This window comes from Puccinia triticina, chromosome 4A (assembly GCF_026914185.1).
Source record: "Puccinia triticina chromosome 4A, complete sequence".
In the NCBI taxonomy this organism is placed as follows: domain Eukaryota; kingdom Fungi; phylum Basidiomycota; class Pucciniomycetes; order Pucciniales; family Pucciniaceae; genus Puccinia; species Puccinia triticina.
The window spans coordinates 6351204-6368968 of NC_070561.1; the positions used below are offsets into that span (position 1 = coordinate 6351204).

The 17765-nt window shown below is 46.4% G+C and overlaps 5 protein-coding genes across 5 annotated transcripts; 1 reads left to right on the plus strand and 4 right to left on the minus strand.

The window, feature by feature from the left end:
* Positions 1 to 3263: 3263 nt before the first annotated feature.
* Positions 3264 to 7326, plus strand: PtA15_4A701 (uncharacterized protein; the record flags this gene model as incomplete). Its single annotated transcript, XM_053168612.1, has 8 exons — positions 3264 to 3318; positions 5339 to 5799; positions 5961 to 6128; positions 6213 to 6410; positions 6471 to 6683; positions 6761 to 6853; positions 6972 to 7233; positions 7295 to 7326. The coding sequence occupies 8 exons, from the start codon at positions 3264 to 3266 to the stop codon at positions 7324 to 7326; spliced, it is 1482 nt and encodes a 493-aa protein (XP_053019803.1).
* A 2739-nt stretch (positions 7327 to 10065) lies between these two features.
* Positions 10066 to 10578, minus strand: PtA15_4A702 (uncharacterized protein; the record flags this gene model as incomplete). The annotated part of the gene is made up of 2 exons (XM_053168613.1): positions 10066 to 10350; positions 10555 to 10578. The coding sequence occupies 2 exons, from the start codon at positions 10576 to 10578 to the stop codon at positions 10066 to 10068; spliced, it is 309 nt and encodes a 102-aa protein (XP_053019804.1).
* A 1044-nt stretch (positions 10579 to 11622) lies between these two features.
* On the minus strand, positions 11623 to 12030 carry PtA15_4A703 (uncharacterized protein; the record flags this gene model as incomplete). Its single annotated transcript, XM_053168614.1, has 2 exons — positions 11623 to 11659; positions 11768 to 12030. 2 exons carry the CDS (start codon positions 12028 to 12030, stop codon positions 11623 to 11625), a joined length of 300 nt encoding a protein of 99 aa, XP_053019805.1.
* Positions 12031 to 12704: 674 nt separating this feature from the next.
* PtA15_4A704 (uncharacterized protein) lies at positions 12705 to 13381 on the minus strand (the record flags this gene model as incomplete). Its single annotated transcript, XM_053168615.1, has 3 exons — positions 12705 to 12709; positions 12758 to 13278; positions 13344 to 13381. The coding sequence occupies 3 exons, from the start codon at positions 13379 to 13381 to the stop codon at positions 12705 to 12707; spliced, it is 564 nt and encodes a 187-aa protein (XP_053019806.1).
* A 2053-nt stretch (positions 13382 to 15434) lies between these two features.
* Positions 15435 to 16606, minus strand: PtA15_4A705 (uncharacterized protein; the record flags this gene model as incomplete). The annotated part of the gene is made up of 5 exons (XM_053168616.1): positions 15435 to 15766; positions 15848 to 15969; positions 16038 to 16228; positions 16362 to 16448; positions 16523 to 16606. 5 exons carry the CDS (start codon positions 16604 to 16606, stop codon positions 15435 to 15437), a joined length of 816 nt encoding a protein of 271 aa, XP_053019807.1.
* Positions 16607 to 17765: the final 1159 nt, after the last annotated feature.

A 17765-nucleotide genomic window follows, 5' to 3' on the forward strand; every position in this document is an offset into this window, starting at 1 on the left:
CTTCATGGAATTGCCAGTTTTCCTGTCCCTGAGTTGGATCAGCCTCCCAAGGGGTATCTTTGACCTCCTCAATTCATTGCGCTGTTTGACGTTGTTCTTGTGTGCGGCATTTTTGAAATGCTGGTGCCAGTCCTTTTCTTGCTTGGGGAAATACGTAGTATGTAACACTCTCTCTGTGGGTTTAGTCTTTTGACAAGGAGGAATATTTGAGCCTTTGTGTCACAAACAACTGAAGTAGTGGAGAAAAGGCATACCTGGCTCACCAGTGGGGCCCATTTCAGCCGCGGATTGATGATTGTGTGGTCCTGGTGTTGGATGAAATTTTCACTACATGTCACATGCTCAATCTCAATCTCAAATAAGCTTCTAGAATTTTCACCTCAAGCTCTCGGAGCGAAAAAACCCGGTACCTTCAAGATCACACTCCACACCATTGACTGAACCCCGCCAATATTGAATCAAGGTAAAGTCAACATTATCAAGCACTCATCCGAATGTCATATCAATCAGTGCATCTCAGTCAAGCGCAGGCGTAGTTCTCAAGACACAGAGGATACTTGATCAGGGGGAGGAGAGGTACTTTGCTTGCTTGTTGTTTCTCAATCTTAGGTTTCATCAACTCAATGCTCTTTTATATTTTCTCAGTTTACATATTCTCTCATATTCTATTGCCAACATCAACAGCCTGTCTAGTCAATAAAACTAAACCTCACACCAGGGGTGATTTTGACGCACTCTCCAGAGAGTGCCATACCGTACCCTTTTTCTGGAACTGTGCTGGATGCTTTTGGTGAAATTAGTGTAAGAAATAATGAACAATGCTTGAACTCATCCACAACTGTTCTGAAACTGATCCTGGATTCATCCATAAATCATCAAGAATTCATGCAGAACTCAACTGAAACTCAATCAGAACACAGCTGAAACAACCAAGACACACTGGCCATAATTAAATCATAACTCAATTTGACCTGTTTGTTGATTGTTATGATTTCTTGGGATTCAATTCATATTATTCACATGCTAATGAAGGTGTTCATTGTTTTCACTTTGCTAATTTCTCCCTCATGTGCGCGCGTAAAATGTTGTTACAAATTGTAGGCTGGGCCTCTTTCAGATCAACAACACATACACACCGGTTAGAATGATGTGAAAGGCCCACCTGAACTGTCATATTTCCCTAAATAAAAGCAGGTATCATCTATAATTGAGCCAAAAAAGGATGAAAATAGGGTGAAAGTATGTGTCAAGTCAAGCTTGGAGTTTTGTTGTACCAGATTCCAGCTAGACAACCTGGATTCTTAAAACATATAAGATTGTGATTTGTTTTTATGGTTTTTTGTTTTTCAATGTCTCCATGCACATGCATGTGAGCTGTTTTCCATTTTTACAATGTCACCTTCGTGTACGCGCGTACATTGTGGTGAAAGATCACCAGAGGGGCCTTTCACAGCTCCATTACAATTGATAACTGGTCAGAAAGCCATTGAAGCCCCAGCTAGTCACAATTATGTTGTGTGAAACCCCTTGCACATAGAGAAATTGATCAGCATAAATTCACCATAAATGATTGATAATTGGGCATTGAGTAAATATCATTTCATTATAGGTTGTAATTGAGTTATCCTTAAGGAATGAAACAGTTCTATACAACATTGCATCAATGGTGGGCCGCTACGCTACACTACGCTACAGGGCCACTTAGCGTTAGTGTAGCGGCAAAAAGCGCCCGCCCATTTTGAGTAGCGTTAGCGCGCTGTTAGCGCCGCTACGCTGCGCTACGTTTCAGCGGCGCTAACAGCACGCCAATTTTTTGTTAGTGTTAGCGCGCCGCTACAGTCACTACGCTACGCTACGCTGCGCTACAGCGCTTTTAGCGAAAAAAGGCCTTTTTTTCAGCTAGAAGCACTGTAGCGCACCGTAGCGCGCGCTCTTTTGTGCCCTGCGTGTGTAGCGTTAGCGCAATTGCGCGCATCTGCGCTAACGCTACGCTAACAGCTAAATTAGCTGCGCACCCTTTGCGCGTAGCGTTAGCGCAGAGAAGGCGCAATTCCGCTAACGCTACGCTAAAATTTAGCGGAATTCCGCTACGCTACGCCACGCTAACGCTACGGTTAGTGTAGCTGGCCCACCGTTGATTGCATGAGGTCCTGTGATACTTCCTCATAAATTATGAAAGACTTCCCATTGACTTCTGAATAATTTATCAATCATTTCCTAATACACATCTAACTGACATCAGACCCAGAACAACATAAAATTACAGTCAGGCACTCTCTGGAGAGTGTGTCAAATCCTCCCCTGGTGTCAATAGGTAAAATTATTCAATGTTTTCACATATTTTCCTATCTTTTATTAACCATTGTTTTTGTTAGATTTACTACTACTGGAATTTAAGTGTTTGCAATAAATCAAGACTTCTCTGAACTACACCTAGGTGTGTGAATTTGTGAAGTGGGGTCTGAGTGTTTGTTTTGTATGAGAAGCGGATCTTGGCTGGGGCAGGAAGTGTTTATGGTTTCACCTCACAAAGTGCTGGGGAAGGAAGCCTTACAGTTTCACCTTGCCTCACCTCTGAGGTGAAACCAAGGGTTTCTTCAAGGTGTTTCTGGGGGTGGTTGAATGCAAGCGCCCTCCGCCCACATCCCACACCTCTTGGGGCTGCCCTCATGGCTCGCCCGACCCGGCTCAAAGGCTCCGATGGGGCCTCTCTGGGCCTACGCCTCAACAGGGCGGCGGTATGGCTGTGGAGGCATGTGGTCGACTCCCGGGCGACACCGGGGCCATAATCACCCCAAGGCGCCCCCCGTCCTGCCGGCGGCCAGCCTTGGCAACGCCATGATGAACCCCAAGGGTCTCTTCAAGGTGTTTCTGGGGGTTGTTGAATGCACTGCCCGCATCCCACACCCCTCGGGGCTGCCCTCATGGCTCGCCCGACCCAGCTCAAAGGCTCCGATGGGGCCTCTCTGGGCCTACGCCTCAACAGGCCGGCGGTACGGCCGTGGAGGCATGTGGCCGACTCTCGGGCGACCCCGGGGCCATACTCACCCCAAGGCGCCCCCCGTCCTGCCGGCGGCCAGCCTCGGCGATGCCATGATGGACCCGCGGGGCGCCCTCCCTGCCGAGGCGGCGTACTATGTACGCCGCGTAGGGGTGTCAGATGGGGGCGTCCTTGGGGCGCCCAGGTCAATGGCAATCCCATGTTGCACATGAGGGCGTCACCTCAACCGGTGGCGCCCTGGTTCATGACAGGGGGCGTCACGATGACTGTGGGTCCTCATGAGCCCCAGTGGCGCCAATGTGGCGCCTGCACTGCTGGTGCGCCGGCTGAGCGCCCCGACTCTGCCCTGCTGTGTTGCGAATGAAATGCGCGAGGCAAGCGGAGTGGGTGGCGCGGCATGTAGCAACCATTGTGGCAAACCTTTGTAGTAGGGGCAACCCGCTGCCTTGGAGCATAGTGACTGGTACAGCCAGTACTCAAACCTCCATGGTACACACAACATACATCATGGAGGGCGACGCCACCGCCACGCTGCTGCCTCGCGACTGCCCGCACAGTTCTTGTAGACATACATACCCAAAAACTCAAGGTGGGTGAGTTGGTTGGGGTATATAAACCTGGGGTTTGGATTTTTCTAACCCCAGGATGTTCTCTGCCACTGAACTTCCAGCTGGCAGCTTGTCCTCAACCCCTCCGCTGTTGCACCTGCGCAGTTTGAGGGTTAATTCTTGATGACCCCCCTTTGCAATTGCCTTAAATGCGGCGCGCTGGGGGTTATCTGCCCAATACTTGCAACCTCTCTGGAAGAGGATGGGTATTGATTCTGGTGTTGTTGTATGACTTTCTTTTTTTTCTTGTTATTATTTTGTAGGGGAAACCCTTGATCTTTGCTTTTGTGATTGTCTGTCTTTAATAAACTTAGATTTCTGGTATGTCTATTATGCAACAAAATTTTCAACAGAAAATTATTCAACCACCCTCAATAATATTTATTGTTGCTTCTTTTTTTGCTTGAGTTTGCCTGAACACTTTCCCATAAATTTCCTCTCAAGGGCTTTTGGGTTTCAGCTGATGCCTGATTTTGTATGTGAAATGCTCAGACAAATGATTCATATTCAGTTACTGCTTGGTTGGAGATCAACACACTCCTCTCAGCAGCCCATTTCAAATTTTGGTGAGCTCATTTAATGTTGATTTAATGTTTTTTATGGAAATACAAATGCATTGAAACCAGCTTAATATATTCACATAACAATGATTGATTTGTGATGAGGCAATATTTTACAGGCATCTTCTCTTCCAATCCGCAAAAATAAAACAGTCATGTGAGGATACAGATGTTTCAAAATATTTGAATGAAAATATTGAATGTTTTACTCAAATTTTATCCAAAAAAACAAATATCATAACGCAAATGAGACTCAAAGATCAATGATGCAAAAAACTTGAAAAATTTGAAAATTGATAACAGTTGATATGTACAAGTTTTATATCTACTAGAGGACAAGGCGGCTCCGCCGCTGCAGAGATCAGTTTCCCATCTCAACTCTTTTTACTCTGTGTGGCAGTATTTCATTGTTTCATGTTTTTTAATTCTCACATATAGCAGGTTTTGAGATATCCAAGTTTATTAAAGCCAGAGAAACACAGAAACAAAGATCAAGGGTTCCCCCTACAAATAAACCAAATTACAAAAAAAAAAATGCAAGGGTTCCCCCTTTCAAAAAAACCAATTACAAAAACAAGCCTTCTAAACACAAAATCCAAACATCACAAACTGGACCCACTATCCATCCCTGTCTAGCAGGGGTTAAAATAGTGGGTGGATGGCCCCCAGCGCGCCGCATTGAAGGCATTATGCAAAGGGGGGCCACCGAGTAGAGCCCCTCAAACTGTGCAAGTGCAACAGCGGAGGGGGTTGAGGACGAACTGCACGCTGGAAGTACAGCGGCAGAGGACGCCTGGGGGATTATCCAAACACAACACCCCCCCTTTTATACACCATCAGCCAGCAGTGCCAAGCTCGCCTCAAGCCTTCCCCTTGGATCCCCCCGCATGTATCCTCGACAACAACGCCTCCGCCACGCCGCCACTGTACATATTTTTGACCCGCAAGGCATTAGCTACATCTCAGATCTTCTGGCCATCCTGGTCAACACATCTGATGTGCGCTACGGGAAGCTGAAATCGACCGCACAATTTGACCTGTTGGGGGCATTGTGGCGCCACCGCCATGTTCCTTTGACACCAACGCCACTCCCGCCCAACCACTAACGTCGAACTGCATACTCAACTTTGTCTGTGTTTTTCTCCATGCTGACATCTCTGTCCTTGCAGCTGATAATTCACTCCGCGCAGGCTCTACTACCTCCGATTCGTCCATCCACCATCCTAGCCAGAAGCAGACTGACTACCAACAACAGATGCTGACCTACCACCCTGCCACACACAGTCAACGAAGCAAACAAAGTAATGGAGGTCCTGGCCTGCGTTTGGCGGACGGGCGAGCAACGCGAGATCGGCTACGCCGGCCGTCGGGAACGGCTCCTTTGGCGTCGTCTTCAGCGCTCAACTCGTCGTTGGATCCGTCCATCCCTCTGGCAAAGAAGAGGTTGCGATCAAGAAAGTCTTGCAAGATAAACAATTCAAAGTCCGTCGCATCCTTCTCCTCGTTCCCCCCAGACCTGCTCACCTGTATCTATGCACGGCCCCAGAATCGAGAGTTCCGAATTATGAAACTGCTGATCCATCCAAATGTCGTCGATCTACGTGCTTATTTCTATTCGAGTGGAGATAAGGTGAGCCACTCCTATCCAAGCTCCTAGAGTATCGATATTCTTGGTTGCTTACATCACCTCCAGATCATACACGAAGAGATCCTTGACCTGGTCCGTCCCATCCCCTCATCCAGCCCATCATCATCATTGTTCACTAATTCCCCGGCACTCGGGACAACCAGAAACCGGACGAAAGCATCAGATCGATCACCACCGACCCGGTCGATCAGACCTATTGGCTCTATTCGGAACAATCCATATTCGAGCTGGTCGTCAAAAATGAAGGCCGAGATATCTGGAAGGTCTATCTAGCCCGCAAAGATTGCGAGAAAGCGTTGAGTCATGTGGATGTAAGCAGGCCGAAAAATCCCAGTCCCTGGCTGGCGAGAGAGAGAGAGAGAGTGAGACAAGCTGACCTAGGATTTCGATTACAGATGGCCATCGACCGGGACAAGATCTTGGTCAGCCAGGCCGATCATTACCTCCAAACCGGCAAACACATCTCTGCCGCCCAGATCTATGCCCAGTGCTCAAAGCCCTTCGAGGAGGTCGTCCTGGGCTTCATCGACCGCGGCGAGCGAGATGCACTGCGGTACTATCTGATCAGCCGTCTTGAGCGGCTCAAACGCCAGGTTTGACCCCCATCTCAACTACTACATCCATCTCATTCTGATGAGTGTGTGCTTGTTTAGGATCTGACTCAGCGGATGATGCTGGCGACTTGGTTGACGGAGATCTATTTGGCTAAGATCAACGAACTGGAAGTTCTCGTCGGCGCGGATCCTTCGGCTGCTGATCAGACTGCCAATATCGTCGTCGAGCAACAGCTGATCGAAGACGAACTGCAGCAGTTCTTGAGGACTTACAAAATTGAGAGCCTTACTTTTTCTCCCGGACGGCGGGGGGTAGTCTTGCTAATCCGGTGAATTGTTTTTTTTTTGGTTTCCAGGCTGATCTGGACTCCCCATACGATCCTCGGCAGGCAAAGCGCAATGAAGTATTTTTGAACTTGGTGATTGAGGATGTGCCTGAAACCGTGTACCGGGCCTCCTGCCACTACTCCAAATTAAAGCAGGTCAGTTCCCCAGTCCATGCTCCAGTGTATCAGGCGGCTGGCTCTCATCGCCGACTGATCGCTCTCGCATCGCGTCCAATATGGTCTAATCAATCCGTTGGTACCACTCATGCTTCAGGTCATGCCGATCTTGAACATCAAGCTATACGTCTATCAGCTCTTGCAATCGCTAGCCTACATCCACTCGCTTGGAATATGCCATCGAGAGATCAAGCCTCAGAACTTGTTATTAAACCCCTCGACCGGAGTGCTCGAGTTGTATGGTTTCGGATCGGCAAAGATCTTGGTGGCTGGAGAACCGAACGTCAGTTATATATGTTTGAGGTACTACCGAGCACCAGAGCTGATTTTTGGGGCAACCAACTACACCACTAACATTGGTCAGTCCCCACGGTCAATAAGCCCCTCAAGTCTTGTTATAACAGTAAATCTCTCTTATAGTCTCTCCCTCCCTTATTTTTCTGTCCGCGTGATCAATGTCATATCCGCTGTTGATCTACCCAAATGTCGGTACAGATGTGTTAGGATATTTTTAGTCAATTTTCTCCCTGCATCTTTCAAAGTTGTACTGCTTAACTCATAAGCCAAACCAATGAATTATCATGAGCAGATTTGAACTCAACAAAGCCCCTCTCTTCAGTGGGCATGTGATCTTCCGAAGCAAGCCCATGACAGCCCTTGGCAGGAGGGAATGGTGCTCTACAACACAGGTCTGTTACATTTACCCATGACTTAAACATATCATAAAATAAAATAAAATAGTTAGCTAATGGTAGACTTGACGAATAAAAGAATACACTTGACGACAGCAGTTACAAGTTGGTTTCTTCAAATACAGCCTGAAACACATTGTAAGGTATTGTGAAGTATTGTAGAATTGATGATTTTTTTATTTTATAACAGGAGAAAAAATGAATTATAAGTGATATGCTGCAGGATTAGGAGTAAAATGACTGCTAACATGTATAAACAATGTTTTACACACCCAAACAGTCCAAAACTTTCAGTAATTCTTCAATTTTGCATATTATTTGAGCTGTTAAACTATTGGAAATGATGTTTTTTCACCAGAGGATGAAATTTAAGCGACGGGCGGAGGGCTCATTGGGAAAATGACTGCCAACTGGATAACTTTTTACATAAAAAAGCAAATGAGATGGGGAAAAAAAATCATCAATTGTGCTGATTCAAGAGGTATTATTGATTTTCCAGTGGTTTTGCCAATTGGATACCAGTGCAGCAAGACAACCATTTTTCTTGAGCTCCGCAGCGGCGCAGCCGCCTTGGCCTCTAGTTTATCATCAAGGTTGATAATATTTGTATGTGGTGCAAAAGCTAATACCTCAACAATGAATGAGCTTAAGTATCTATCATTTGTCCATTGATTCTGGTAGGTTCACAGTTAAATTTAGGACACATTTTAAGCTGTTTATGAACAGTCTTTGAAATCAACAAGCTGCATAGATTGATTTTCAATACTCAATCTTCAAAATTTGACACTTTTGTTTGTGAAGGCCTTAGATTAAATCCAAATTTTTGTAAAATTCAATTATTGACCCCATTGTTTAAGGATTCACTGGTAAAATTTCCCATTTTAGTACAAACAATCAACAAAGCATAGTGTGCAAACAAAATTCTCATGTAGAATATGAGAAGCACAATAAATTAAATAGGAGATGCAGTGTGTAGTATCATTTTGTTCTTGTGTTCTAAGCCTGCAAGTTGATTGAAAAGGTGGTAGTCATACAACATTCATTTTTTGTTGTTGTATCATATTCTCAAGCTATGAGGAAAAAGGACAGACAGAATATAAGAACAAAATGTGGACCACCACTATTACTTTGATGGAAACAAACAAAAATTGATTGGCAAGTTGAGATATCAAACAATTAGACAACATATTTTGTCAATTAGGATATTCCTGTTACTTATAGGGACTTGTTCAAAGTAAATATACCCATGGGTTAAAATAATTCTTTGCTCCTAAGAGGCAGGCTAGCACATTGACTTTGATCAGTTGCTTTCTTGTATGCCAACCTGCTTGACATGGTAGTGTCCCACCTTTTAGCAATAAAATCAACACTTGGAACATGAGGTAGGAATTGAACTGGAACATTTCCCATTTTCAGCCCCAAAAGCTGTAGGGCTGATGATAACTTCCTATGAGAATTGGTGAACAGACACAGTAGCAACTGCTAGTTTGGTATTCAGTCTTTCCCGCAAAAGCCTCCCTCAAAAGAGTCCACTTTGAAGCCCGCCAGACAAAAATTGCTTAAGGCAATAAGTAAAGCTCAACAATCGAAGATTGAATGCAAAGCAATCAAGCTGGAATTTGCTTGCGAAGTCAAAGTCATGACTTCCTTGACCGCCCAGCATGTCGAAGGTGGGAAGTCTGTAGAGGGAGAGGGAGGCTCTTGCGAGCACAAAGTTGCCGTTGGGGACGGCGAGTTTTCTGCCTGACTTGTGCAGGAAGGAGGGGTGGCCCCTGTGGCTGTTGGCCTAGTCAATGACAATTTCGTGAGGCAGGGACAAGACGTGGACGAGCACAGCAATCTTGGCAAGCCAGCGTTGGTTAGGCAGGATCGGGCTGGCTCCGATAGGGATGATGAGGGTGACGGATGGGTCTGGGTGGGGTTGGTGTCGTTGAGGTTGTTGCTCGGCAAGATGGACTGTTTGAGGCTGACTGGCGGCGGAGGGTGGTGAGGCCTGGGCGATGAGGGGCTGAAGATGTTTGCCCTGGTGGCGCGAGGGGAGGTAGGAGCTCACGATTGAGCAGAACTGGTGGTTTTCTGAGCCCACGAGTTGGCGGGGAGGTTGGCGGGATGGACGTTTGGGTAGCGGTCAAAGTTCGACGAGTTCCTGGCTGGGAAACTTTCAGCAGTATGGGAACCTCCATACCAAACAAAGAAAACAAGTCAATGAAAAAAGTGGAGGAGAAGAGAGAAGGGACTCAACGGGGATGACATGGTGGGCTAGCAGGGCTCAGTATACCCCCCCCCCCCCCCCCCCAGGCCGGGCTTGATGTCTTGGATGCCCCCCTTTGGCTTTCTGAGCCGCTTGTAGGCGGTCAAGGACAAGCAGGAGGGAGATGAGGACGAAGCTCCCGGACGAGGATGAGGACGAAGCTCCAGGACGAGGATGAGGACGAAGCTCCCGGACGAGGATGAGGACGAGGGGGTGGGGAAGTGGAGATGGTACTGTTCAATCTTCCCCTAGATGGCGAAGGGGCTGGCGGCCTGCGCGAGGTAAGGGTTCAAAAGAAGGGCGGGTGGCCGGCGAGCATCTTGCAGAGCAGAATGCTCAAGGACCACCGTTCGGCTGGCTTGTAATGGCCCTTGGAGTGCTTGGATGCCGAGCTCAGCCTTCAGCAGCGTGACGGGGCCACGATTGTCTCGAGTGATTGGCCCGCTGTCTGCGGTATGCTGATGCTCGCTGCTAGCCAAGGGGCTGCCTTTGTCTGGGTCAAGAGTTGTCGGAGAAGTCCTCTGCTGGCTAGGCTGAAAAGAGAGAGAAAAAAAAAAGTGCTGGTAGGAATGACTGCCTTGGCCCTCATCAATCCTAGCGCGTATGATAGGAAAATATTGTATGTACATACAGATCTTGCCTTAGCTGGCCAGAGAGGTATGCCAAGGTGTAGTTTTCTCCTTGATGAAGCTGCTGTAAGTTTCTTGGCGGATGGCCTGATTGAAAGAGAGTGGTACCAAGGATTTGTGCAACGGTGACATTGGGGCTTGTGTCACTGTCAGGTGGTGTTCAGTTGAGTTGGCAACCGTATGCATCAGCAATGATAGGGTGGTGTGGCAGTGGTTTGCAGATAGCGACGGTGGATATGTACAACGTCGTGGCAAGGGTAACGGTGAATTTGATTCAACGCGAGTTGAGAGAACGGCGGCGGCGAGTCCAGCAACGCAGCGAAGGACAAACTGTATAAAAGAGAGGCAGCGTTCGAGATTATCAATTCCCCAGGGCGATTGGAAATGCTGCACTTCCAGCTATCCATCGCCCTCAACCCCTCCGCTGTTGCAGAGTGGGCCCCCCACTGGTCCGTAGCCTTAGCTGCTGGCCGGGGGCCTTCATGTCCATCCCTTTTGACCCGCGCGCTAGACGCGGGCTGGGGGGTGAGCCTGAGTACACAGCTCTGCTGTTTTTGGGGGGCTAGGTCGAGATTTTATTTTTTGAATGATTATTGTATGGAGATTAGTGCGGTCATTTTTTGGAAGTTTTACATAAGGGGAAACCCTTGATTTTTTTTTTTTTTGCTCTTTTGTTATTTTATAGGGGGAACCCTTGATCTTGTTTTTTACAATTCAGATAAAACTGTGTCTTTAATAAACTTGGATTCTAATTATTTAAAAGATCATCAACACCACCAAAATATTTATCAGAATCGTCATCATAAGTTCCACTAATGTAGTTTTTACAGGTACTAGAGACCAAGGTGGCTGCGCCGCTGTAATTTCAAAGGGGACAACCTCCCCCAATCTCCAAGATAAATCATTATCTGTTTTTCTTTTTTCAGATGATAAAGAAACTTGGTGTGTTTGATTTGTGTTTATGTTACATCCCAGTTTATTGAAATCAACAATTTGGACTAACAAAGATCAAGTGTTCCCTCTTACAAGAACCTTTTCATTTTATTTTTCAAAAAAAACACAGGTTTGCCCAATCAACAAAAAATGAAGGAAAATTGTGGGGTTTGATTAAAGCACATTTGATATTTTCAAGACAATTTGGATCATCAAGCCAGGAAAAAATGGGTTTTCAAAAGATTACATCATGTAGGGCAACAGAAAGTTCAATCCAATGCTGTTGATGTCATCAACAGAGGAGTTCATCTGATTGGTATGAGAAAACTTTGGGAATTTCATGGGCAGTTGAGGATGAGGTATATGGCGAGTATACTGGCAAGTGCACCCTTGGTGCTTCCACTTCTGGCCCGGAAGTGGCTGGCGGCTGATCCAGATGGCCTTGGGGGCGAATCTGCCGCCAATGCGCTGTGCCTCTGCAAGGAGGTCAATGTGTGGGCCGAAGTCAAAGCAGGCAAGGAGTGCGTAGGCACGTTTGGGCTGGTTACACCTGAGCAGGTTTCTGATGTATGCCGTGATGATTCTGGTCTGTAGAGGGCTGGGGGAGAGTCCGGCAAGGATTGGTCTGGTGACTTTGCGCATGTTTCCCATCCCCTGGCCAATCTGTCCGCACACGGCAAAGAGGCAAGGGTAGAAGTCGTGGGTATTGGCTGGTCAAGCCGGATGAGATGCGCGAGGGCGTGTCCGTGGTTGTCGCGGCTGAGGGCGTGGAGGAGCAGGGCTTCGGGGCTGCCTGGTGTGGTGTTGCTGAGCGTGCTGAGTGCTGCTCCAGTGATCAATTGAAATGGACCCTCAACACTACCGCGCTCGCCATGCCAAATCAAGAAGACCCGGCCTGAGAGCCCCCTGGAGCCAATTTGTAGCATCCATCCCCAGCAGCAGCCGGGGCCGCGGCCTGTCGCAAGGAGCTCATTGCAGGTCAATCCAGGAGGTATCAAGTTCCTTACAGAAGAGCAGATTGTTTGATAAGTTTCATGCTTCTGCTTTTGTAGGGTGATTGTGGTTTGTGGCAGTGAGGGGGAAGAAGTGTCAGCGTGGATGGGGGATGGCTAGCAAAAGAGGAGGAGAGACAGGCAGCATACAGGCCAGAACAACATCGAGTGTTATGGTGATAGGGCATAGAGGCTATGTCGAGGGATTTGACTGGATACAAGGGACCTTGGATGTTTTTTTTGAAACCCATACCATATGTCAGCATCCCCCGGAGTCACTCGGGCTCACAGTCATGCCTGATTGGACAGCCACATTCAATGTGTTAAAGGCAATCATTCTTGATTTCAATTCTCAACAAAAATAAAAATAAAAATACAATCCCAACCATCCGAGCCATCACTAACCTCCACCTTGACCCAGCGAACATCATTGGCTGGCTGGGTGACCATTTGCTCGGCGCCAAGATGATGAGAGGAAGGAGACCAACAGGGTCCAACAGGCTTGATCTCAACACCCTCACTCCCTTGTCTGACCAACGACCTCCTGCCCACAACCCTTTGCTTATGACCAGCAACGACGCCGGATGGCTGGTTTTGACGGGCAACAAGTGTACTCAATGGTGCTTCATCTTCAGAGGCCGAGAACTCGACCACATGCCTGTTTGCAATTTGGCCCCAGTCCGACTCTTCCAACTCCCACTCCTCATGGTTCTCCAGCTTGTAGTTGGCATGGTGGGGAAAAACTGTCTGGCGGGAAACAACCGGGCCCGGTGGGACTGTCTTTGACCGGCTCGGAACAAGCTCCAGATTCAGCCACTCTTTCCGTACGTTAACACTCTCCTCTTCAGCTGAGGCGCTCGGCGAGTGAAAAGGTCCCGCGGAGGCGACAAGTACTGCTCCAGCGGATCTGTGAAAATCCCAGCCCTCAAATGAGTCTCCCCAACTCTCATAGTACAAAGCAAAATTGTCTACCTAGCCTCTTGCTGCATCAGTCGGGTATCGGAGATCATTGCCTGACATCCGCTGAGGCAGCCCCAATAACAGCGGATTACAACTTAGTACGGCTTGAGAAGGCCAACAAGGATGTTGAAGGGTACGTGTAGGCCCAGACAGACTGTATTGGTCAACAAGTGGGATTGTTATGAAGATCTGTGTATTTGAATGACCACCCTGGCATGTACAAACTGGTGGTTCCATGGCGGTGGTGTTGTTGCCATGGTACATACTGTTGGTCGTGTTGTTGCCGTGGCTTTGGGGTTGTGAAAGCTCAAGACCCGCGGGTGGGACTTGATATATAAGCTGAGCTCTGGCTGGTCTGTTTGTCCCCCAGGCACATCAGTTTTTGCTGTAATTCCAGCTGGTGGTGTGTCTCACGCTTCCCCACTGCTGCATATGCATTTGCACAGTCTGGGGGGTTGAAGAGCTGGCCCCCCATTATGCATTCTGCCATTGGAGCTGCAGGGGGCCTTCAACACATACTGTTTGACCCATCCGGTGAGCTGGGCGGCAGTATGGGGGCCTGGGTGCAGCAGCTTTGGCTGGTGTTGGGCTACGTTTCTGGTTGAGATTTTTGCCCATTTTAAATGCAATTTATCCTGTCACATTATATGTAATTCCTGTATTTAGTTAGTGGGCAAACCCATTCTATTTTTTTGTACTTTATTGCCTTGTGAGGAAAACCCTGTCATTTTTTTGTAAATTTTTTCTATTGTAGGGGGAACCCTTGAATTTTTTTTCCACAAAACTGTGGTTTTAATAGACTTGGATTAATTGCTTTGGTTGCAACTTGAAGAACCATTCCTAGTTTAGTAAAATTGGTTGGTTCAGATGGATATAATGTACCGTGAACATATTCCTGAGCACAAAATATAATTCTGCAAATGGTATCTGGTTTGAAATGAAGCGCTAACTGTAAGTCTCTAAAAATAAACTGCCCATTTTCTACGTCGTATCCCTGCGCCTCGGTTGAAATTTGACCAGTGATTCAAGAAGTTGGAATAATCATAGCAAAAGCAAGAGGAAGATCAGATAAATCGCCATCATCGGTGTGATGATGATTGTAAAAGCCATGTGACAAAAAAACTAGATTGGAGGCAAAACCAAAGGGGGATTTTTCACGTGGATCCTCAGGAAAGTTATTGTCGGAAATAGAAGGAATATTGTATTTCTTCATATACGCTTGATTTTTTTCAACTGCTACATTTCCAAAATTGTGAAACATATTCCAAAGTATTTCTCCTGCTGGAGCCGATCCCTCCATGAGATCCCTGAAACCAATAGGATTCTTGTTGATAGCCGCTTGATCATGATATATACCTAGAATCTCAAGACCGTCGTATCCTTTTCTCCATCCTATGGCCCACATTATACCGCCACATTTTCGCAATTTTGAAGCCACCGATGAGATAAACTCCTTGCAGCCGTGTAGGAATAGACAGAGGAAATTGTAGTCGTCCCACTTGGATTTGGACAGATTGCTGAGGGGAATAAATTTGACAATACCAACTAACTGACTTTTTCTTTTGTCGTAGATTTTATTATAGTTGCTATCAATTTTAAAGAAAGTTTTTTTCACCGTTTCTAGTGCTGATTCATTTTCTTCCTTGGTGAATTTTGGAGCATAGACTTTTGGCGGTTTTCAAAGGTTTTCAGGGTCGTCCTTATATTCTGCTAAGAGGCGCTTATATTCAAACATCCTTTCTTTGAAGTCCTGGGTTATAGCGGGAAAGAGATTGATGGGATTCACATTCCGTCAAATCGTCTTGGCGCCAGGTGGAGGAGCACCTGTAGTAAAGTGATCCAAGCTATTCTCAACTCTTTTCTTCCTCATTCTTCTACTCTTATTCTGGTTTCTTTTCTGTTGCTGATTAGGTGTCATATCACTGAAGCAATCATTTTCCATGTGAGCGAGAGTGTTTGCCCAATTGGTATATGAAAGAACATTGAATGCCAACCAAAGAGCAACAGAAAAGAAGTAATTTTTGAGATAGATAGAATTTGGAATTAAGGGTAAAAGAAAGCACAAATAGGTTAGTTTGTGGATATCAATTGGTATGCAAAAAATCATTTGTCCAACCTTGCCCTTCGGCGCTTTCTCTTTTTGGGTTGAAGAGATGGCATTGGCTGAGTGTTTTTGGTATCTTCCTCAATACTCGGCGAATCGGAGAGGGATGAAGATCGGTCCGATCTTGCTACAAGAATGCTGTCGGTCTCCTCGTTGATACTAGTCAAGTCGGAACTGGGCACATTGGAGGAAAATGTCTCAAAAGCCTCGTCATTATTCGGGTGGGTGGAAATTACTGGAGTCCTGATTTCATGTAGCTTTCCAGTGGCAACTGCAGCGAGGCGGCAAGAGCGTCGAAGAGATGTTCCAGAGCCTATTTGAATGTTTTCACCTACAGTAGTCGCAATAGTAGCGGCTGAAGTCCCAAAAGCGTCAAAATTGAAACTTGTATGCGCTAAAGGAGAGGACTCACAAGCAATGAGTTTTATTTTCATTTTGTTGGCTGGAGACCGAGAAACTTTGGTATCTGAAGGCAGGGGGGGCACAAAAGAGTATCCTTGAGTACAATGAGAAACAATCGATTTGACAACAGCGCTAGAAGAGAACACTCACTTGTTTTTGGAGGAGGTGGTACACAACAGCCACAAATAGAGTCTGAGCACAATTGCATCGATCTGTCGGCGGCAGCAACTGCATTGACGGCCTTCTGGAGCTTGTTTTTGGCAGAAGAAGCAAGTTCAGATGTGTATGAAGTCTCAGGAGTAGAGCCAGGCCGACAAACAGAGAAATTGGTGCGCTTCGCCGCTGAAGAATTGGCAACCTTGCCAGAAGCGACGACAGCGGCATAGCTTGGCTGCAAGGAGGAGGGTAAAAACCCCTGTCTAGACTGGTGCGCTGGCGATGATTCAAGGTCCTGACAGAAATAAAAAATAGTTTTTTAGTGTGATGTTTTTTAGTTTGATACATTTGTTTTTGAGAGAGCTTACCGAAGCGACGACAGCGGCATAGCTTTGCTGTAAGGGGGAGGGGAAACATCCCTGTGTAGACTGGTGCGCTGGGGACAATCCAAGGTCCTGACAGCAATAGAAAAAGAAGTTTTTAGTGTGCGGTTTTTTAGTTTGATACATTTGTTTTCAAGCACGCGTACCTGAGTATTGAATGTGATTCTGTTTTCTCTGGTGGTGCGAGTGGGTTGAGTGGGAGAAATGAGAGTATCTTTGGGCTTGATCATGATTGGGAATGGGGATGGGCTGTAAGATTGATAAGATTGAGTTCAAAATCTGAGCAGCAAGTGAGTGGTTCGATAAAGGTCAGCTGAGCAAGGGAGTTGAGGCGACCGAGGGGGGAATGTTTAAACTTGACACCATATCTATTTGCATGAAACACGTCACAGGCATGATACATTCATCATACGCGGGGGGGCTCTGACTGAATGTCAAGAATTCCTTTGACTGCCACATGACAACTAGCTCATGTGTTAGCTAGCACATTCCCATGTGAGTCTGCAGGAGAAAGGGTTGCAGGTTTGACTCTGACCCTTGATGATCAGAAACTTTTTGTAGTGGCGTAAAGAAGTTACTCACAAGAGTAACTTGCATAATGTACTGGAACGTACTGTAACACACAAGGGCGAAGTTACAGTTACACATGGAAAATTACCAAGCAGTTCCAGTACGTTATCCCACAGAGAAAAAATGGGCATTCTGAAAACGTTACAGTACAATACTTTACAACTGAATTAAGGTACGTTACTCAAAAGCTAAAACTTGGATAACAAAAAAAAGGTACAATATCCAATCATGTGCTTGTAACGTAAAGTAACGTATCTGCCCACCGCTGACAAAATCCCCAAATGTAGCAGCCACAATGTGATCAGTTGCCAAATATGACTAATTTGGTAGTTTCTTGGTGTTTCTGCCACTATATCTCAGCGCAACATGGGAGTTCTTCCATGATATTGGTACCAACATGTTCACATTCCCTCAAGGATTCATTGTGTACCTTGAATAACCTCAAAACCTCCAAATGTAGCAGCCACGATGTGATCAGTTGCCAAATATGACTAATTTGGTAGTTTCTTGGTGTTTCTGCCACTATATCTCAGCGCAGCATGGGAGTTCTTCCATGATATTGGCACCAAAATGATCAAATGCGGTCAAAGATTCACTGTGTACCTTGAATGACCACAAAACCCCCAAATGTAGCAGCCACAATGTGATCAGTTGCCAAATATGACTAATTTGGTAGTTTCTTGGTGTTCCTGCCACTATATCTCAGCGCAGCGTGGGAGTTCTTCCATGATATTGGTACCAAAATGTTCACATGCCCTCATAGTCTCAATTTGTACCTTGAATGACCACAAAACCCCCAAATGTAGCAGCTACAATGTG